The 22,608-nt window shown below is 45.4% G+C and overlaps 1 protein-coding gene and 1 long non-coding RNA gene across 7 annotated transcripts in view; one reads left to right on the forward strand and one right to left on the reverse strand.

The window, feature by feature from the left end:
- LOC135916647 (uncharacterized) overlaps positions 1–22,608 on the forward strand; it is a 465,480-nt gene that overhangs the window by 321,623 nt on the left and 121,249 nt on the right. The window lies entirely within an intron of this gene.
- Positions 1–22,608, reverse strand: part of LOC135916641 (MFS-type transporter SLC18B1-like) — a 69,901-nt gene that overhangs the window by 27,639 nt on the left and 19,654 nt on the right. Inside the window, exons 2-4 of the mRNA XM_065450062.2 lie at positions 5,223–5,538; positions 1,125–1,220; positions 968–1,041 (exon numbers count right to left, since the gene is read on the reverse strand). Coding sequence (XP_065306134.1) covers positions 968–1,041; positions 1,125–1,220; positions 5,223–5,495 — 443 coding nt within the window. The 5' untranslated portion in view covers positions 5,496–5,538. The remainder of the gene's footprint in view (positions 1–967; positions 1,042–1,124; positions 1,221–5,222; positions 5,539–22,608) is intronic.

Below are 22,608 nucleotides of genomic sequence, written 5' to 3' on the forward strand. Positions count from 1 at the left end.
CCAGGTGTCACCGTAAGTGATATTGAGCCTATGCGCGTCATTAGAACCGCACCTGCAACCATGTGCAACGTGATGACGTACCATATCAATGCACATACGGGTGCTGGTCGCCTTCCCTTGAGTCCATCTGAGCTACATATTATGCAGCTTGCTTTTTTTTCCGTAATTAGTATCAAAATAAATATATTCGGTCCCTTTGTAATATGGTGGCGGTGCTGTTGCCATAGGTGGAATTAGCCTGGCAGATCCTGCCGGCATTGCTGGGCCTGAGCGTCTTTTTCTGCGGCACTTGTGTCACCATGTGTCCACCAGTTATTTGTCTCGCAGAAATGTCACAAGAGTGCGTAACGTTTCCACTGCCATTCTTTTGACGATGGTGCTTTGAACGAGCGAGTGTGGTTGCGCTTGTCCGCACCCGGAAAAGGAAGCTGTCGAATAGGGGTGTGTAGTGATTGGCCAAAAAAATATAGCCTCTACAACACACGAAAGATGTGCGATCATACTAGCACTTGGACGCACTCCATTCATTTCTTGTCGTTTAATTCAAGCTTTGCTTCCTCCTCGCTCTCGTACGATGTCATGAGTTAAATGCGCCTATCTTAGGGTGATAACATTTCGGCTGAAGAATGCGTAGGAACAGCGTAGCTTAGTGAATTCCTCCGCAGTCTGACAGTTCACGTACGTGGGAAATCCACTGTAGCACCGGCAAATCATGCACAAAGAACAGAAGCCAGGAAACCACGAAGCGCCCGTGGTGTCCAGTATTTTGTTCTTTGTGGCTGTTTTATTAGCGCTATAATGGTTTCCTCAAACATGAACTAATGTGCCCAGCATCCAAGTTATTTTTACATCACGTACTCTCTCGTGCAAAGACATACAACTTTTTTTTCGACGCGATGAATGCGTGAGCCCAGGTAGCAGTTATGGAGCTAGCCAGTACGTACACAATAACAAGCAGAAAACTTACCCTAGAAGTACAGTAAATAACATATAACCAATCTGTCCTGCCAAATAGCACTTCCGTGGTGATGTAATGGCCATCTAGAAGTAAGACAACATCGATGTAAAAACTAGAGTATTGTGGCTAGTGAAAATCTGCTCCAAAAATATCGCATGACACTTACAAGCCGTTGATTTAGCACAGATCCCAGCAACATCGCGACCTTAGTGGCAGAAAAGAAAAAGCCGTACTTCCAAGCCTCCAGACCACCAGCAGCAGCCTTGTTATCATGTAAAATAAACAGTAAGAAGCCACACATTAGGGAAAAACAGAGGTTATGAATACACCTGCATTGCATGTGTTGTTCTACCGTACATGGCATATAGAGATTTGTAAGAACATCGCATCGAGAAGATTGTGGTTCGATACGAAGATTGTAGTGGTGATTTATTTATACATTTATTCATTTATGCATTTATTTATTGAGAATCAGAGTTGGACAGCGCCTAAAGCTCCTTCCCATCCTTCCTACAATCAGCTAATCTGCTGTACATTGTACAATGGTTGTGGGAGCGAAGTGTCCATCACTTTAGGTCACTTTGGGTTCCACCACATATGCCATGCGCCACCAAGAGCTTTGGTAGAGAGGAAGCCACACTTCTATATCGAATAAGGACAATAACTGCTAGTACACCGGCATGGTTATTTAAGACGGCGCACCAACTCTCCGAACTCTACCGCATGCGACGAGAAGGAGACATTGTACACTTTCGCTGGTCGTGCCCGAAATTCCAAGATGAAAGGGACGCTCTCCTTGAAAGTCTGCAACAAAAGGACCTTCCGCCTACGTGCCTGCAAGACCTAATGTTCCCCGAAGGACCAGTTATAGCCCCCCCAAAAAACATGGCGTATCCTTATCGCATTTTTAAGAGAGACTGGTCTGACTGACATGTGGTGAAACACCACAGTCATTCTATAAGCGACGTTCGGGTGGAGCAATTGCCGGCCTTGATCGCCAGGCCAAACGCACCTGCTGCTATAACTCGCCATCACCACCACCACTACCACCATCCCTACGCGCTGTGTAGATGGATATTTCTTTTGTGTTATCGGAGGGACCTATGGAAGAACACCGCTTGCACTTTATTTGTGTTTTATTTGTGTAGGGAATTTGTGCGGAAAATAAGTTTACCCGTTTTGTAACGTAACTGCACCCCAAATTGGGCAAAAGCGATCTGCTACAGATAGATGGTGCAAATAGCCGACTGGTAAAATGTTGCAGAAGCGTAGAATTGTCTTATAGTACTCCTAGTTAACGTTCGTTTGCAATTCTACTAAAACTCCAATTTTGAGCGCTCACTTCATGACACGAATACTAAGGGAAAAGCTGTGACATTGCCATTGCTTCCAGCAACTGTGCAATGATATTTTAAATGTTTGAGTCCATGCTATTCGGGAAAGCAAACATCTGGTATATTGAAGCTGTGCCAGACTACTGGAGAGTGCAGTTGCCCTCACGCCACTCGAAAAGATTCTTCACAGATGTATGTTTACCTGACAATTGATATATCTAAGATAGCCAGGCTCAATCCGCGTAGTGCATGCCGACGAACGAGCCACTGTTGGCGGCCTTGCGATGTGCGTTCGGAGAAGAAGGCAGCCGTCCGCCGTCGTTTCTGCGTCGTTTCTTGTGCTTCTCTCTTTGATTCGAGTTTTCGGAGCGTGAAAAGCAGCCCCCTTCGCACGCGTGTGGTGGCCAATGCTTCAAGGCTTGTGTGGTGTGGTGGGGTTCTCAAATACTTGCAAGAATTTGCCGGTGACACGGTTTCATTTATTCTCCGCGAGGCAGCTTGAGCGGCAACAACGACAGGAATGGATCGCCTCCGTTAAGCGGAAAATTTCCTGTTCTCATGTTTTCTTTTTCTTATCGCGGTGTTTTTTGCACACGATGATGTTTGCATGGGTAAGTATGGGTAAGCACGATGTTTGCATGAGTAAGCAACGAAGTTCGTCGCGACCTGATCGTGTTTTGTTCGGTTTGTCTGAAAAAACACGGATTAAAGGTAATTAGCTTAAGTTCTGAATGCCGCTTGCCATTTCTAGACAGTGTTTCTCTAGCGAGGGTGGGTGACTGCACAAGTGTATCATCGTGTCATATATTAAATTTGTTGAGGATTGCAAGGACTGATTTTGTTCATTTTATGCGGCCAGCTAAGCCATCGCACCAGCCGTCACGTAGTTCATGTTTTGGAATCCATATTTTACGTGGCTTCTTGCATGTAACTGTTTATAATTGCTTCATGTAAAACTGCTGACTTCCTTGAGTGCTAGGCCGCGAATCGCAACGAATCCAACTAAGGAAAGTGTCTGCTATTTCGCAGACCTTAAGCGGCACCGAAAGCACTATTGCTTGTTTGTTCATCGTCAACATTTATTGTCCCTTAAGTACCCCTTTCACCGTATTACATAAGGGGGGGGATGCAAATGCATGAATCAACACTATGGTCATTATTATACAATGGGTAACTTATCTATACAACCGTAAACAAAACTTAGCATACATGCCAGAACACGATGGGTGAGAATAAACAAAAGCAAAACAAAAAGTAAGGTACAATTAAACCAGCATTAGAACTGGCAGCACAACTCGCAATATAACAGAGCAGTAAAAAAGGTAGACGTTAGAGTAACAGCGCAGTAGTGGTAGGTTGAGGGTTCAAAAAACATGACAATAGGTGCCTAAATTTATCTGAACCACTTTCATTTACAATATTGTCGGGTAGCACGTTCCACAGTTCAATAGGTGTAGGTAAGAAAGATTTGTTGAAGGCATTAGAGGTACAATGCAGACGTTGTAGACTCGGGTTGTTAAACAGACGATGAGAAGTGAGGTTGGGTGGAAGTAGAAGTGTTCCTGAGGTGGTGGGAAATTATAGTACAGTTTGTGGAAAAGCGAAGGTTGTGAAATCTTCCTACGCAGTGTCAGGGAGGGATGCTGAGGGATGACTTAATGCCACTTATACTTGTATACTAACGATGGTTTGAAGCGATAAAACGTGCCGCCCGATTTCCCACTGATTCAAGCGAGTTAATAAGGTAAGTCTGGTGAGGGCTCCGAGTTCCTGAGGCACACTCAAGTTTAGTCCGAATGAACGTTTCGTAGGCGAGCTTGCGTACAGGAACAGGAGACAGAAATATCGATCTTTTGAGGGGGCCAAGTGGTTTAGAGCAGTCGTTTGTAAGTTGCGTTGTGTGCAGAACACGTAAGCTGATTAGTGATAGTAACGCCGAGATAACGGTAAGAGTAAACTTGAGTTAGGGCTGTATAATCAAGAGAGTACTGGTAGGTAATGATCTGCTGCTTGAGAGTTACACACATGTACTTGCATTTGAAAATGTTTGAGGCACATGAGCCAAAGAGAGCGCCAATTTATTATTTTGCTTAGGTATTCCTGGAGTATTTATTGGTCACTATGGGAAGATATGCGCCGATACAGGACGCAGTCATCAAATAATAACCGAATTGATGAAAGAATATTGCGAGGGAGTTCATTTATCAAAATTAGAAACAGAAGTGTCCCAAGCACAGAGCCCTGTGGTACGCCTGACAAGACTGGACTACTTCACGACTCGGGGTTATTGACCTCAGTGTGTTGCGAACGGTTTGTAAAAAAAACATTCAATCCAGGATGACACAAGGGGGTCAAGATTAAGGCGAGCAAGTTTCGCGGTAAGACGACCATGGGCGACACGATCAAACGTCTTTGTAAAGTCAAGATAGATAACATATCGGTTTGAAAATGGGAGTCAAGGTGAACGTGAAGGTCTGTGGTGAATTCGAATGGTTGTGTTTCACACGAGTGGCCTCGTCTAAATCTATGTTGACTGGGAAATAAAGAAAAGTGCTGGTCTAAATGAGATGCAGTGCAGGAGTACAATATATGTTCTAGTAGTTTACAAGGGATACAGGTTAAGGTTATAGGGCAGTAATTACGGGGACTGAAACGGATTTGTGTACAGGTATAGACAAATCCGGTAGTAATTTTAGTATAGTACACGAATGAAAAATATGCGGAAGAGAACTTAACTCATATGTCATAACATACAACAGCATGATAACGCATAAATGTACTGTTCTGCATGGGTAAGAAGTATGGTGAAATGTATCCGCAGCAAAAGCTCAACATTTTTTTTTAATCATTGCTGTGTAGCATAATTCGGCCTGTGACGCCGAATTAAAGATTAACTGAAGCAGATAAGTAGGAATGAGAAAAGCACCTACCAAAGGCGGGAAAAATGGTTGCATGATTGCAAAGGCAGCGGACATCCAGATGTGAGTGTAGATCAAGGGCAGCATCCATTGGCTTTGGCGAATAACGACCAACAGGCTTCTGGTCGGCATCGAGGCATGCTTCTGTTGGTGGTCGCGTGCACTGCCTTTTTCTGTGCTTTCCTTTACTGCATCTGATGGATCGATGATGAATACACCATTGATGTACCCACCTTCATTCTTCAATTGAAACGCTTGTCTTGAGCTTTCTGCAACATCTAGCATGACGATGCGAAGATTGACACTCCAAGGTTCTGCACTCCAGCACCTGTAAATGTACGTACAGTGTCAGACTTTCAGAATCTCTTGGTACTTTAGTGGCTAATAAAAAACCTAATATCAAGCAAATTTCCTACACGCCCCTAAGTGGCCTAAAGTATAAATGGAAATAGCCTTTTCATCTATTCGCAACTCAGCGTGTTTGTAGGAATGTATTTCGTGCCTATTGCGACTATACTAGCATGGTGATATCGATAGATTACATCATGCCAAAAATTGAATCTAGAGCATGATAATCAGCAGAATGGGCATACTAAAGGTGCTACAGGGTTGCTGCTTGGACTGGTTGGTGAAGCATTCTTTCATTAAGGAAAACTTTCTTTCTTTCTGGCTAGTGCTCTGGCCGGTCGCCTTCCGTCCTTTTCTGTGAATTGTATGAAAAAAAAAAAGGTTTACCTTGATGAGATAAAGATACTGCGTTTATATTTTGGATGCTTGGAAGTCAGTGCGATTTAAAAACAAATAGTGAAAGTGGGCGAACTGGTATGCTAGTGTTTCAAATAGTAAACATGTTGGCTTTGGAGAGGCAACCCATGTGAGGCAGGTGCAGATGTGAGCAAAGTGTGAACGACAGCGTCACCGCCACGCTTCATATACCCAGCTTGCTTTATACACGTGCTACTAGGCGACTGAACGAAACGCGAGCACGAGAAACAAGCAAGAATGTGTCATTTCTTTCTCATCTTTTTGACGCTTTTACAATGCATTCTTGTGCATGCAATAAATTTTTATGAACTTAAAGGTTACGGCGACACTCTTTGGAATTGCTGTGCTCGTTTTCAGTTGGAGCTACAGGTTTAAATAAATGCTCCACTTGAGCTTAACTCGGAATTCGACTTTGCGAAATCACTTATCACTGCAAGAATATCCATCAAACAGTCAAACTGGGGTTACTAAAACCTATAAAGACAACAAGCAGCCACAAATAAACCACGAGAATGGAGAGCGAAGTTTAACAAATTGCTGGAGGACAGTCGCTAAACCAGGGGCGCGATGACGTAAAGCTATTCCAAACTTTTCTATTCCAATTCTGCAATCAGTCCTCCGCGAGTGGTCAAAAACATTTTTGGACCACTCCCACTTTGCCTGTCACTTACGCCACGTCACGCAACCCGCGATAGTTCCCTATCTGATATGACGTCTACACACTGATTATGCGTGATTGGACCAAACAAAAGAAAAATGGTTATTTCTGATTGGACGCCTTTCCGCCATTAGCCCTCGGCTATTGGTCAAATGTTTTCTGGCTGCACCCACCTCACCTGCCTGTCACTCGACGCCACAAAACCGCGAAAACTCACCGCGTCAAAGTGACGCGTACACGTCAAAGGTGCATTAATATGCCGAACAAAATTGAATTTTTCTGTGAGTAGCCGCAGGCTGCCCCGTTCCGAAAGGAATAGAAGATGGTGGCCCCCGATCACTCGGGCATTGGCTACTCGCACCTGCCGGTGAGTATGGGTTTATTTGTGTACAATAAAGCTTTTTGCTTGGCTGTGTAACGTTTTCGAGCACTTTCGGCACGTTTACGACCTCGCTCTGCCACCTCTTCTTTGCTGAGGATTCATTTTACCGGCATTCTTAACCTTCCGTTGCATGCCGCCGCGATTTTCAACCAGCCACCGCAAGCTAAGTAACGAAAAGCGGACCAATCGCAGAAGCCGGCACCGCTCTCTCCATCCGGTTATCAATTTTAAGTGCACTGGCTCGGTCCTATCGATCCCTCTCCGCTTAAGCGTGCTCCTCGCCTCTTGCCGGCCAGTTAGATAAGACAATTAAGCCGCTCAGTGTAGGCAGTGTTATTCGTTTTTAAACCTAACAAAAGCGACTTCCTATAAACGACGAGAGCGTTTGATTGATCTGTTTAGACAAACCTGCGGGTCATCGCCCTATGCTTGCGTGAGCGGTTACGCAAATTTGATGTCAGGAGATTGGAATAAAAACATATTGGAATAGTTTTACGTTATAGGGCTCCAGATCTGAGTTCTTTAAGCTAAATTGGTCATTCATTTACCAGAATGACTAGACCCGTGATTCATTCAGTTAGAAATTAGAGGATTGCTTGATGATGCCCTGTTCAGCTCTTATTCGTCTTATTGTGGGCTAGCTTGGGGTAACACCACAGCTTAGAACCTACACAAACTCGCTTTAGTACACACGAATGCAGTCCGCGCGGTATCAAGTGCTTCTTATTTAGAACATACCACGCCTCTTTTTGAAAAACGTCAAATCCCTAAAGTTCAAGATTTGTACGCTTACACTCTACTGTGTTCGTATAAGAAAGCAGTTCAATGCAGATCAGATGCTTTTCTCTACGTTGCGCGACTTGAGTACACCCCGATAACGTATCCTTTTCGGTGCAAACTTCTATGGCGCGTTCGTTTTTCGCGCACACAGTACGGCCGACAGAGAATTCAGCACACATTTACATCGACATTAAATCACTATTACAAACTGAATGTTGACAACGCAGCGTTAACAAAGAAAAACATGGCAAGTTTATTCTTGCAATTAAAACGAACACCAATATTTTTTGTGTGTCCAGCCATTATATTATATATGTATATTATGAGTACTCAGGATTTCTCTTTAATTCTTCGTTCCTACATGCCCTAGAGTGGCGTGTTTGATTTGTAATGTAACCTTGATTTATTGTATGATTGGTACAGCGCTTTTTATTAATGTTTAGTAATACTGAATGTATTTCGTCTCCATTGCTTATGGGTTGCTGGGGCCCAGTCAAGCTGCGGTGTAGCAACTCTTTCTCTGGCCACCTTTTTGACCTTGTAAAATTACGAAATAAAGTTGCTTTGATTCTGTGGACTAATCATGACATGATTGACCATTACAGAATCAAGCCGTTGCTGGAGGTTTCGCTGTGGAGCCACCATTATTGATATTCAATGCCGCTGAGTCGTGTTACTCTTATTAACTCGTATGAATCAACAGTATATGGCTCTATCGGGAGTACCTACTGTAACCGAGTATGTAAATAGACCACCAATTCTTCTGTCCACCACAGTTAGATAAATATAAGTATGGTTAGACATACTTTACAATAAAAACAAGCAAGTACAGACGCAGCAGCGTTTTAAGATTCCTTTCATAGTAGTCGAATGAGCAGTAGCATAAGCATAAAGAAGTAAATTGGCAAAAACGAAATTATTGTCACAATGCCGACTTCTGGGCGTGCACGCACGTCTGTAAATCGCGATGCCGAAAGCTGAGCCCTTGAGATTTTGCGAAGCTTCTGTTTAAACACAGCAATTTCCTTAGCTGGTGTGGGATAACCTCATGCGCCATCTCCGGTTTTTGAGGGATGACGCAGTGCTTTCTTGCGAAGGAGCAATACCAAGCAACTGTAGAACGCCCACAGGCGATGGAAGGGTATGTGCATTGTTTCTTTCGGGCGGAAAAGAACCTTTCTGCGAGGTATCGATATGGTTTAAATTGTAATCTTTCAGGGGCAGCACCACTAAGATAGTATATGCGCTCACTGCACAGCGTTGTTGCACCTTCATATTGGCTTTAGCTGAAAGGTCATGGTGTTAGGGTTTTATATTGCGACAACAATTACGCGGACACTTGACGCGCGTTCATCCGTCATCGTCGCCGTCGTCGTGCTGTCCTGGGCGCACTGGTGCATGAGCCACTTGAGTCCGCTTCTTCGCCCACACACACCATGCATTGGAGGTCGCGTGATCCACTGCGTATGCTAGGGTGAACAGAGAAGGCTTGATTCGCACTGTATTTTCGCTCGTCTAGCACGGAGGAATTAGAAAGACTAGGAGGGACCATGACGTCAGACCGCAGCCATCCCTTCCTTCAGGGCCCTCATGCACGTTGGCCCTTGGGAAATAGGCCGCAGATGATTGCCGGACATTTCAAGTGATTGTTTAATTCACGCCAGCTTTTAGAAGCGCCCTCATCACTATCGATCCTTCGCCCACCAGCTCTCCGCTCCACCCTTCACCGTGGGCTCAGCAGCTAGACATTACCGCTTCCTTATCACGGTGTGAGGTCTAGTTTCCATTAACCTTTCCTTTATATTTTTGAAACTGGACTTGAAATTTCTCATGTGATGCTCCATCCAATTCCTTTCGCTCCTCCATGGCGTCTAGTGTTGGGGGTACACAACAGTTACATGGTAAAGGTAGTGGCAGCATGAAACGTTTGCTTTAGGATAAGCTCTTCGCTGCCGGTGGGCCTCATAACAACATCCTTACGCTGACATGAGGATGAGGGCTAGCTATCGAGTGAACACTGCGCAAGTCGGTGTTTCGACGCGTGGCACCCCACCTGTTCAATTAGCAAACGAATGTTTGCTCTAATTGACGCTTTTTCATAGAACTATGAGTCTCATTTCTTGCAGTATTTTAATATTTTCAGATCACATTGAATGCACCGCCCTGATGGTCAAACTGGTTTTTAATGTCTTTCGACATATGCTTCAATCTATGAGCCCTATAACGTAAAACTGTTTCAATCTCCTGATGTCAAGTTTACTAAACCACTGACGAAAGCATCGGGCGGTAACCCGCAGCGTTGTTCGAAGAGTCCAATCAAACGCTGTATCTCATTATAGGAGGTCGCTTTTGTTTGCTTCCCAAGCGAATAGAATTGTCTGCATTGAGCAGTTTTCCTTCCCCATGTGGTTGACAAGAGGCGAGGAGCATGTTGAAGCGGAGAGGGTTTCTGTGGGGCCGAGCCAGCACAGTGAACGTAGATAATCGGATTAGGAGAGAGCGGTGTCGGCGTCTACTGCTGGTCCGCTTCGCTTACTTAGCTTGTGGTTGCTGGCAAACACTCTTGGCAGCGTGCAACGGAAGGTTAAAAATACGATTAAAACGGATCTTTAGGGAAGAATAGTTGGCAGAGGGATGTCATATGCCTGTCAAAAGAGCTCAATAACGTAATACTGCCATGAAAAAGTTGATAAAACTGCATAAACAGGCCTGGAAAGCGGCCTGATTCCGGTGACCAGAACCGGTTAGGCACTCCCTCACCAGCGCAGGATTGGCCACCCTGGTGCAATACTTGGCCACAACCTCCTATATGAATACAACAATCAAACCCCGGCCTTCTGTCCCCAGCAGCTGCGAAGCAACTGACCACGGTGGTGGTCAGACCTGTGACGCAGCAGAGTGTGCTAACAATCTCTGGGTCCGGACAGGCCGCCATTAGAATCTGAACCTGGCGACGTTTAACGCTAGAACGTTGTCTAGTGAGGCGAGTCTAACGGTGCTATTGAAGGAATTAGAGGCAGTAAATGGGATATAATAGAGCTCAGCGAGGTTAGGAGGACAACAGAAGCATCATCATCATCATAATCAGCCTGGTTACACCCCCTACAGGGCAAAGGCCTTTCCCATACTTCCCCAAATACCCCGGCCATGTACTAAATGTGGCCATGTTGTCCCTGCAAACTTCTTAATCTCATCCGCCCACCTAACTTTCTGCCGCGCCCTGCTACGCTTCCCTTCCCTTGGAATCCAGTCCCTAACCCTTAATGACCATCGGTTATCTTCCCTCCTCATTACATGTCCTGCCCATGCCCATTCGTTTTCTTGATTTCAACTAAGATATCATTAACGCGTGTTTGTTCCCTCACCCAATCTGCTCTTTTCTTATCCCTTAAAGTTACACTTATCATTCTTCTTTCCGTAGCTGGATGCGCCGTCCTCAATTTAAGTAGAACCCTTTTCGTAAGCCTCCAGGTGTCTGCCCCGTACGTGAGTAGTGGTAAGACACAGCTGTTATATACTTTTCTTTTGAGGGATAATGGCAACCTGCTGTCCATGATCTGAGAATGCCTACCAAACGCACCCCAGCCCATTCTTATTCTTCCGATTATTTCAGTCTCATGATCCGGATCCGCAGTCACTACCTGTCCTAAGTAGATGTATTCCCTTACCACTTCCAGTGCCTCGCTACCTATCGTAAACTGCTGTTCTCTTCCCCGACTGTTAAACATTAGTTTTCTGCAGATTAATTTTTAGACCCACCCTTCGGCTTTGCCTCTCCAGGTCAGTGAGCATGCATTACAGTTGGTGCCCTGAGTTACTAAGCAAGGCAATATCATCAGCGAATCGCAAGTTACTAAGGTATTCTCAATTAACTCTTATCCCCAATTCTTCCCAATCCAGGTCTCTGAATACCTTCTGTAAACACGCTGTGAACAGCATTGGAGAGATCGTATCTCCCTGCCTCACGCCTTTCTTTATAGGGATTTTGTCGTTTTCTTTATGGAAGACTACGGTGGCTGTGGAGCCGCTATAGATACCTTTCAGTATTTTTACATACGGCTCGCTCGTCTACACCCTTATTCCGCAATGCCTCCATGACTGCTGAGGTTTCGACTGAATCAAATGCTTTCTCGTAATCAATGAAATCTATATATAAGGATTGGTTATATTCCGCACATTTCTCTATTTCCTGATTGATAGTGTGAATATGGTCTGTTGTTGAGTAGCCTTTACGGAATCCTGCCTAGTCCGTTGGTTGACCGAAGTCTAAGGTGTTCCTGATTCTATTTGCTGTTACCTTAGTAAATACTTTGTAGGCAACGGACAGTAAGCTGATCGGTCTATAATTTTTCAAGTTTTCGGCGTCCCCTTTCTTATGGATTACGATTATGTTAGCGCTTTTAGAAGATTCCGGTACGCTCGAAGTCATGAAGCATTGCGTATACAGGGTGGCCAGTTTTTCTAGAACAATCTGCCCACCATCCTTCAACAAATCTGCTGTTACCTGATCCTCCCCAGCTGCCTTCCCCCTTTGCATAGCTCCCAAGGCGTTCTTTACTTCTTCCGACGTTACTTGTGGGATTTCAAATTCCTCTAGAATATTCTCTCTCACATTATAGTCGTGGGTGCTACTGGTACTGTATAAATCTCTATAGAACTCCTTAGCCAGTTGAACTATCTCATCCATATTAGTAACGATATTGCCGGCTTTGTCTCTTAACGCATACATCTGATTCTTGCCTATTCCTAGTTTTTTCTTCACCGCTTTTAGGCTTCCTCCGTTCCTGAGAATATGTTCAATTCTATCCATATTATACTTCCTTATGTCAGCTGTCTTACGCATGTTGATTAAGTTGGAAAGTTCATCCGGTTCTATTTCTATCTGTAGAGATAGAGGCTTTCATACATTGGCGTTTCTTAATCAGATCTTTCGCCTCCTGCGATAGCTTACTGGTATCCTGTCTAACGGAGTTTCCACTGACTTCTATTACAGACTACTTAATGATGTCCATAAGATCGGTCTCCTTCCTGTGTGAACGGTCTCCTTCCTGTGTTAAGGTCGAGTACCTGTTCTGTAGCTTGATCCGGAATTCCTCTATTCCCTCTTACCGCGAATTCCCTCTTACCGCTAACTCATTGATCGGCTTCTTATGTACCAGTTTCTTTTGGTCCCTCCTCAAGTCTAGGCTAATTCGAGTTCTTAACATCCTATGGTCACTGCAGTGCACCTTGCCGAGCACGTCCACATCCTGTATGATGCCGGGGTTGGCGCAGATAATAAAGTCTATTTCATTTCTAGTCTCGTCATTCGGGCACCTCCACGTCCACTTTCGGCTATCACGCTTGCGGAAGAAGGTATTCATTATCCGCATGTTATTCTGTTCTGCAAAGTCTACTAATAACTCTCCCCTGCTATTCCTAGTGCCTATGCCATATTACTCCACTGCCTTGTCTCCAGCCTGCTTCTTGCCTACCTTGGCATTGAAGAATATACAGAAAAGAAGCATATAGAGTGCTAAAAAGCGGGCACGTCCTGTGCTACCGGGGCTTAGCGGAGAGACGAGAACTAGGAGTCGGATTCCTGATTAATAAAGATATAGCTGGTAACACCTGGATTGGGAAGAATTGGGGATAATAGTTAATGGAGAATACCTTAGCAACTTGGGATTCGCTGATGATATTGCCTTACTTAGTAACTCAGGAGACCAATTACAATGCATGCTCACTGACCTGGAGAGGCAAAGCAGAAGGGTGGGTCTAAAAATTAATCTGCAGAAAACTAAAGTAATGTTTAACAGTCTCGGAAGAGAACAGCAGTTTACGATAGGTAGTGAGACACTGGAAGTTGTAAGGGAATACATCTACTTTGGGCAGGTAGTGACGGTGGATTCGGATCATGAGACAGAAATAATCAGAAGAATAAGAATGAGCTGGGGTGCGTTGGGCCGGCATTATCAGATCATGAACTGCAGGTTGCCATTATCCATCAAGCGAAAAGTGTATAACAGCTGTGTCTTACCAGTACTCACGTACGGGGCAGAAACCTGGAGGCTTACGAAAAGGGTTTTGCTTAAATTGAAGGCAACGCAACGAGCTATGGAAAGAATAATGATGGGTGTAACGTTAAGGTATAAGAAAATAGCAGATTGGGTGAGGGAACAAACGCGAGTTAATGACATCTTAATTGAAATCAAGAAAAAGAAATGGACATGGGCAGGACATGTAATGAGGAGGGAAGATAATCGATGGTCATTAAGGGTTACGGACTGGATTCCAAGGCAAGGGAAGGGTAGCAGGTGGCGGCAGAAAGTTAGCTGGGTGGATGAGATTCAGAAGTTTGCAGGGACAACATGGCCAAAATTAGCACATGACCGGGGTTGTTGGAGAAGCGGGAGAGGCCTTTGCCCTGCAGTGGTCGTAACCAAGCTGATGATGATGATACTGATGATGATGATGATGATGATGATGATGGTGATGATGATGGTGATACGCGAATCAATCCATCCTCTTCGGCTGCTCCGAGTAGCCAGTGTCAGAGCAATCGTCGGGCAAACGTTTTCTATTCCTTTCGGAACGAGGCAATCTCCGGCTATCAAAAAGAAATTCAATTTCATTCGGCGTATTAATCCACATTTAACGTGTACACGGCGATTTCACGCCGTGAGTTTACGCGCTATTGTGATGTCGCGTGACAGACCGGCGAAGTGGGCTCAGCTGAAAACTTTTGACCAATAATAGAGAACTGGCTAAGGCTGAAAAAGGCGTCGAATCAAAACTAATATTTTTGTTTTGTCTAAATGTGCGTAATCAATGTTTACACATCATATAAGATGGGGAGGTTTGGCGGTTTCCGTCTAAAAGGTGACGTGGGGGATGGCCTGACAAATTTTGGACCAACCGTGGAATTTTGGACCAACTGCACAATAGGAATAGAAAGTTTGGAATAGCTTTATGGTATATCAGCCTATGTTGACATTTAAAACGATGAAGAGCGAGGCGGCTTCCGTTGTAACGTGAACAATGCCGCGGCATAGGATGTACATGTGCAGAGAACAAGGACACATGTGACGCAGGTGGAACGTATGGGTAACAACAAGGATAGACCATAATGGAGCAAATGAAAAAAAGAAAAACAATGTTCTAGCAAAACGAAGAATCCAAGGATAAGGATGGACACTTGCTGTAGGGATGAGTCAGTTTATTTCTTTAAATGTGGCGCCTTTCGTGGCCGGCTCTTTTATGTTCCTTGCAGCGAAACGTATCGCAAACCAAGCGATGGATGAAAAGAGCAATGACGTTCTCTATACTTTCGCCATTTCATCGAACAACAACCAACAAAAAACAAACTTGAACAGAGGAAGAATCATTAACTTGAACTGCGTTTTTTCCTTTGTATGTAAAATCATCCCGTTGTCTAAAACAAACGATGTGAGAGCACTAAAATAGTATCTACAAGTCTAGTGTGTCGATATTTCTCTGTATACGGTTGCCTAATGGGATGTAGTCATAACAAATGCAACATTAGCAAACAAGATGTTTGTAAACACAAGCATCTGGACCTGCAGACACTTCCCTCCATGTATGAGTTGACCAATACTTGCCTGGTACCCTCCACGCTGGGTAATAAATGTACATACGTGATGTCACCTATTTGTCGCCTACCGGAGAATTATATATATGCATATATAACGCAAAATGAAAACGGGTTGGTTGCAGTCGTCGCACATCGCGCATGCTGTTCTATTTCTTTCGTATTTCTTATCCACGGCGTCACACACTTGCCATAGACTTGCACGTTGCCTTCTTTAGAGTCCCCTCCCCCACTTTTTTTCTTTTTGGTTGCTCGACATATGCGGCTTTACCAATAAAGTGGCTCCGTTTTTTCGGTTGCTGTACCACCGTTTGACCGAAAAAGTAGTTTTTCGGTTGCGAAGATGGTGATTCTAACTTTTAATATTGATTCAACGTTTCAGAAGTACTGGAGGCTTCTCCTCTGCTTGAGTCTCTTTAACGAGACCTGAAAGCTTTTTCGGTGGCAAAAAAGGCCGCAAAATTCGCCGACTGCAAAAGTAACGCTGCTCAATTATCAAGCATGGAGCTCGTTTCTCATAGCATTTTCCAGTGCAGGATCCGCTTCCATAACTCTCCAACTAGATTAGTCTCGAAGCTAATCCATGGCGAGGATACTATCAATTCATAATCAGTCCTTTCACTCCAAGTAACCTTTGAGCATAAATGTTTTCTGCAGGGGTAGTTGTGGATATTGTATACATGGCAAACCTACAGCACGATGAAGACGAACCACATCATAAGGCATGCATGGGCACTGTGTCCGCCTTTGGTTCATCTTCACCAAGCTGTTGGCCTACAGTCAACATGCGCTAGATCCTGCAGCTTATTCTGTTTATGAATATTTTATTTTGACCCCCTTTATGTGTTCTGAGCGTGTTCTTCGGGTTTTACCATTTGACTCACAGTCATCTTCACTTTTTAAAACGCGTTCTTACAGATTTACTAGAATAACAACAAACACGTGGACATTTTATCCCAATAATTCTATGACGTTGGTAACATGGCGACTTCTGGTTAAAATGTTTTTGAACCTGGAATCTTCATTTGGCGAAGGGTTTAAGCAATAGCGAATACTTTTTCTTCGTTATCGTCATTATGTCCTCGTTTAAAACAATTTGAGGAGAGTGCAGAGGATTGCATGAGTTTTGCACAAGGTTGCGGCGTTGGCAGGACTCGAGTTACAGTTGTCCAATTAAATGAGACTAGAGCCAAAGAAATTGCCGGAGCCTGTAAATTTGCTTTTTACAGTGGAGCTGCTGGAAGCTTGCTGGGTTTCTCTTGACGTGCGCAGCTTCGCCGAGCTGGGGAAGAGAGAGCTGAGAGGGTGTGAAAGCAGAGTACAAAAAAATGGCTGTGGCTTAGGTAAGGTTAAACCCAGGATGCGAAGCATACTAGCCTTTATTTTAGTTGTTGAACCACTGTTTAGCTTGGTGAACTGCTGTTGCTTGGCTATATTTGGTTCGGCTAGACGAAGAAACAACTCATGCGTTACTCTGCTTCGCCTTGGACGCCACGCATTGGACGCGGTGAGCGTTGAGCAACGCAGCGTTCGGCGCGGCAACGAAATGTGTGCCTGAGCAAGCGACGCACGCCTGAGCCTTAGAAACAGCTCGTTTCTAAGGCAACACCGCATTCACTAGAGGCGCTTTTGTACCGCTTTGAAGCATCGTACTCGTGGCTCAGTGATAGCGTCTCCGTCTCACACTCCGGAGACCCTGGTTCGATTCCCACCCAGCCCATCTTGCAAGAGTTGAGCCAAAGCCACTTCTCTTCTGTCGTGACGTCACGGTGTCACGTGGTTTCAAGGCTACACCGCCGCGCCTGAGGAGCTGGGTTGAGCTCTCGTAATATGCTTCGCATAAAATAGCATCGCGCAGCATAGCGACGCGGTGAGGGTGGGTGGAGCCTAGCGGAGTAGAAGGAACGGCGCGTACGAGAGAGAGGAACGCGACCATGATGCGTGCCCTCTCCTGTGGCGCGCGAGGCAGGAGGGTCAGGCGAGGGAGGAGGGGCGTCCTTCTCCTGCGGCTGCTAGTGCGCCTCGAATTCTTTCTCGCCCGCCACTTTACACAGAGGGGAGACAACCGCGGCGTCTCTTACGGAGTTGGCCACGGGAATCGCGGACGGCGTAATAGACGCCCTTAGCGGACGCTGCAGGGACGCGTTGCCGGCGCTCGCGTGTCATGTCTGGGGTTTGGAACTGGTTTACTGGCCTTCCCCCAGCTCCACTGGTCTCTGGTGTTTACGATAACAAAACCACGCATACGTCCCCCCCCCCCCCTCCCCGCGGATTACAAGCCATGCAAGAGACTGTTCTGTCGCCGGAATGCACGCATACTTCAGATTTTGCCAGCCTTACAGTTACCCCTACAAAATTTAAGCAAAAATCAATTGACGCCACTTCGAACATCAAGTAAACACATCTCGTGTTGCTATCAGACCAAAAAATTATGCCAGAATCAAATCTAGAATGACAGTTGACGTTAGCACAATTAGCATTGAATCAATGTAGCTACACACTTTTGTGCCACCGCATAAACGCGTTATGTACGAGACGCGTACTGCAGCCTGGCTCCTCTCTCACGCTTCCCTCAGGACATGTTGCGCCATCTAGGGGCGCCGACACGATGGCCGCGCGTGGGGCGTGTATGTTGATATATTCAGACAAGATTGTCTGAATGTATATGACGCAGGTTCGACCCCAACCAGCAACGAAGAATTCTTAAAGGCTTTTCATCATTGAAGAACGGCACATAGAGAGAGAGATGCAAATGAGAGAAAGGCAAAGAGGTTAACCCGAGTTGAAACCCCCGGTTTGCTACCCTGCACAAGGGGAACGGAAAGGGGAAGTAAAGACGGAAAGAAGACCGGGGAGAAAAACAAAAACGTGAAAAAAAGCGGCACATAAGGAGTGGCACATACCCAGTGACTCAAGTAGACGTGAAAGAGCAGAGATTGAAACTTGGTGAACAACACAAACTTGGTGAACTTGCAAAGTAATGCGAACCACATTAGAAGACAATTACGGTTGCAGTGTTTTTCTGCTGTAAATGACTTGCCGGTACATTGCTTATGGAGCGTAATTTTGCTCCGCTTCATGACCCAAAGTTAACGCGCAGATCTGTAAAGCTTCATGACTGCGACGGAAAACCTAAATTTTTTAAGTGGTATTGCGCGGCTTGTAATTCATGTGTAATACGAAGTACCGGCAAATATGAGGCATTATTGAAGTGCAACTTGGGCCCCACATGAATCAAATTCATGCGAAGCACACCGACTTGTAACTTGCTTATAGCTATAAATAACTTGCATTTTTCTTAACCGGAAACTGCTGCCTGCGAGAACAGCGCTCACTGATCGCTATAGCTTGTTATGTGCTAATAGTTTGTTATGAGCTAATTATAGCGCTAGTCATTATGATTGGGACAGATTGCCAGATTGTCAAAAACACTGTTTAAGAACAAATGGAATTGGGAATTTGCACCATGGCCTACGGATTGATGATGTCAACAAAAGGGATAGGCAAGGACAATAGATGTCGTGACGCCAAAGATGTGACATGCATGGCCAGCCACTCACGGTCGTGTAGCCATTGCTGAAGCACAGGCCTGTTTCTTGCGGAGACACGGGAAAAGGCACGCAGTACAAAACAAGAAGGTACAGGCTGCTTGCGTGTTTGAGCAACGCAGGATCGCGTTTCAGCGAGGCGATTCCCGTAACCTTGCCTGCATCATGTTTGCGTGACGCCAGCAATTTGTTGCCTGGAAAGCAGCTGAGAAAACATTTCCAGTTTTGTATCTCAATTATAGGAACTGCAATTTCTGTGTTTATACAGCTGCGCAACCAACTATTATCGTCTATAACAAGAAACACCATGGGATTTAGGGCTAAATCCTATACCTCAAATCTCCTTTAAAGTTATGGCATTTTCGGGTAGCTAAAGATGCAAGATATGCACTCTCGGGTAGGATAACATCTGCAGTCTTGGAGTGATACCTGTCAACGGCAAAAGATGCCGTGAGCGAGTGGGGCTACACTAATCTAGGTACAATCAAATTAGGAAGGCCCACTGACCACTGTGGATGAGGAGAGCACACATTGCCACGCAGTCAGCGAGATCATGGCGCCAAGAAAACCGCCGTCGGTGGAATGATTAAGAATCGGGTTATCAGAGCTTCGAGAATGCCTCAACTGCCTGAGGAGCACAGCAAGATCATTATACGGCCTCGAGGAGGGCTCAATTTGAACAAGGTGAGCACCACCACGATTGGTTCTGCAGTCATTGAGGCGTCCGGCCTAACGGAAGACGAGGCCCGTGAAGATGTTGTCTGCCCAAACTTCACTCAAAATATCATCGTAGTCAGCACAGCTAAGCCCGAACATGCTGCGAAGTACGTCAGAATCAAGTCTTTCAAGATCATGGCAGCGGAATACGAGGTAAATGCATACGAAGCGGCACCACATGCCACATGCAAAGGCGTCATCCGAAGAGTGGACATCAGAGACTCCCAAGCTATGATAACAAGAAACATCGTGCATGACTTGAACCCGCTTGCGCTGGCTGCTAAGCGCATCAAGACGTCGGAATCGGTCATAGTACTTTTCGATGGACTCAAAGTGCCCAATTTCGTCAGGTATGGATCCACACTAGTGAGATGCTACCTTTACAGGAAGCAATTCGACGTCTGCTTCACCTGCGGAAGGGTCGGGCACCGCTCTGATGTGTGTCCAACACCTGACTTTGTTCAGTGCAGAGGTTGTGGAACTCGCAACCCAGGAGATGAACATGTGTGTGTACCTAGGTGTAAATTTTGTGACGGCGATCACCCTACCGGCGACAAATTTTGTAAGAAAAGATTTCAAGTCCCTTACGTCGTACGACTCCGTCGAAGAGAGCGCAACAGGACTCGCTCGTCAACAAGAGCGCAGTCGGAGGCGCATCAGCTGGCGCCCAACCATCGCCCCGAGGACAGGGAGCACTCACGCTCCAGGAGTCGCACCAGATCCAGGCATCGTTCGCTATCCAGGGAGAGAAGGCGCTCCAAGTCAAGGGAAGCGCAGGTGCACTTCGTGCAAAGAGACTCAATCCCTGGCGAGAAGACGACGCCAGGAACCACCTGGGCTGACAAAGTCAAAGGTATGGCGAGGGTTGCTGGGGGCGCCTCGGCGGCTGTGGGTGATGACAATGATGCCAGAATAGAGCAATTAATTAAAGAAGTAGCCTCTTTAAGAAAAGCTAATGAAGAATTGACCAGGCAGGTAGTAGAGCTTCGTAAAAAAGAGCAGTCAAGCCCTGCTAGTGTAGAGATAGATAGACCTGTGAGCAAAAGCAACGATCCAGGGGAATCCAGCTCCCCTGCCCCTAAAAAGAGAGCGGTGAGTTCCGAGGGTGATTCAGTCTTCTCAGCCCTCAGTGAAATAAAAGAGGCAATTAAAGCGTTAAGAGAGACAGTGGAAACGACCAACTTTAAAGTGGACAAATTGTGGAAATGGAGGCTAACGGCAGAGAAAAGACTTAGGAAAATGGAGGCGCGAGGGGATGACGACGATGAGTATCTGCCATCGGAGGCGGATAGTATAAAGTCCATTCCTGGATTGTCGGGGGCCATCACAAAGAGGAAAATAGCAGGTAATAGAAAGGCATCCTCACCTAATAACAATGGACAGTAATCATGGATTTAACGTGTGGCAATGGAATTGTCGTGGGTTCCAACACAAAAAAGCAGCACTGCAACAGGTGATCAGGTCATCTGAGGCCAGGCCAAAGGTAATTATGCTGCAGGAAACCTTAGCGGACGAAATTATGCTCACTGGGTACAAAGTTATATGTAGAGACAAAAGAATGGGGAGGGGGTTGGCGACCCTCATTGACAAAAAGTTGCCGTACATTGAGCATGAGATTCATCTTAGACATTCCAGGTTTGAATTTATTCTAGTTGAGATTATACTTAAAAGAAACAGAGGTAAGACGCAAAACATTTTCTGCTTGAATATTTACAGCAGTCCTAACGACATGAGACAAAGGTTTAGAGCACTCTTCAACAAGGTGCTTTCGGTTGCCAAAAACTCCCCTCTCATTATTGGAGGGGACTTTAATGTTCCCTATCATACATGGGGATACGCTTGGAACACAAAGAAGGGAGAGGAGCTATGGAGTCTTGCCATGGATCTGGGATTATGCTTGATTACTGATCCTGCGTATCCCACCCGTTGTGGCACTTCCACAAGCAGGGACTCCACGCCAGACCTTACTTTTGTGAACAATTCAAGAGGAGCCAATTGGGAAAATTCAAACTTGGATCTCGGAAGCGATCATTACATCATACACATAACCATACGCATACCGAGACAGGAAACAAGAATCTTCAAATTCACTGATTGGGATCACTTCAGAAAAATTAGGGCGAACAGAGGGACAGTGGGGCCTCCACATGCCGAGCAGGAGCCCCTTCAGACATGGGTCATCCAGCTCAGAGAGGACGTCAAGGAGGCCACAAAAGAAATCAGGACAGAGGAAAATATTGAAGCTATGGACAGCAGGCTGGCGCATCTGATTGAGGCCAAACAGGCTATATTACAGAGATGGAAAACGCAGAGACTTAACAGAAGGCTAAGAAAAAAAATAGCGCAATTAAACAGAGAAATTGATGATCATTCGAAGACCCTCGTGAAGCAACAGTGGGATGAGATCTGTAATTCGGCTGATGGTAGACTCAAACATGGAGGTAGCTGGAACCTCCTCAAGCACTTGCTCAACGATAATGAAACAAGGACAAGCAAGAGAACAGCTATAGCTAAGTTGGTTCATCAGGAAAGCCAAGATAAAACAGAGAAAGATATCATGGATAGTCTCGCAGCCAAATATCTCCCACTTAAACAACCAAACGAAGGAGAGGAGAGCCCCGAGTATACGGGAGGCATATGTGAAGAACTTGACCGGGACTTCACTGAGAGTGAAGTGAGGGCCGCTCTTCACAGTCTTAATGGTAGATCGGCGGCTGGACCTGACGGAATAACTAACAAGATGTTAAGAAATCTAGATGATGCATCAATCTATTATCTAACTGAACACTTCAATGAATGTTGGAGAAAAGGGGTATACTCAGAGGAATGGAGGGTGGCCAATACTATCCTCATACCAAAGCCAGGCAAACAACTCACTCTAGACAACCTCCGTCCAATTTCCTTAACGTCATGTCTAGGCAAAGCTATGGAACATGTCATCCTAAATCGACTCACGA

Source organism: Dermacentor albipictus, chromosome 5 (assembly GCF_038994185.2).
Source record: "Dermacentor albipictus isolate Rhodes 1998 colony chromosome 5, USDA_Dalb.pri_finalv2, whole genome shotgun sequence".
Lineage (NCBI taxonomy): Eukaryota > Metazoa > Arthropoda > Arachnida > Ixodida > Ixodidae > Dermacentor > Dermacentor albipictus.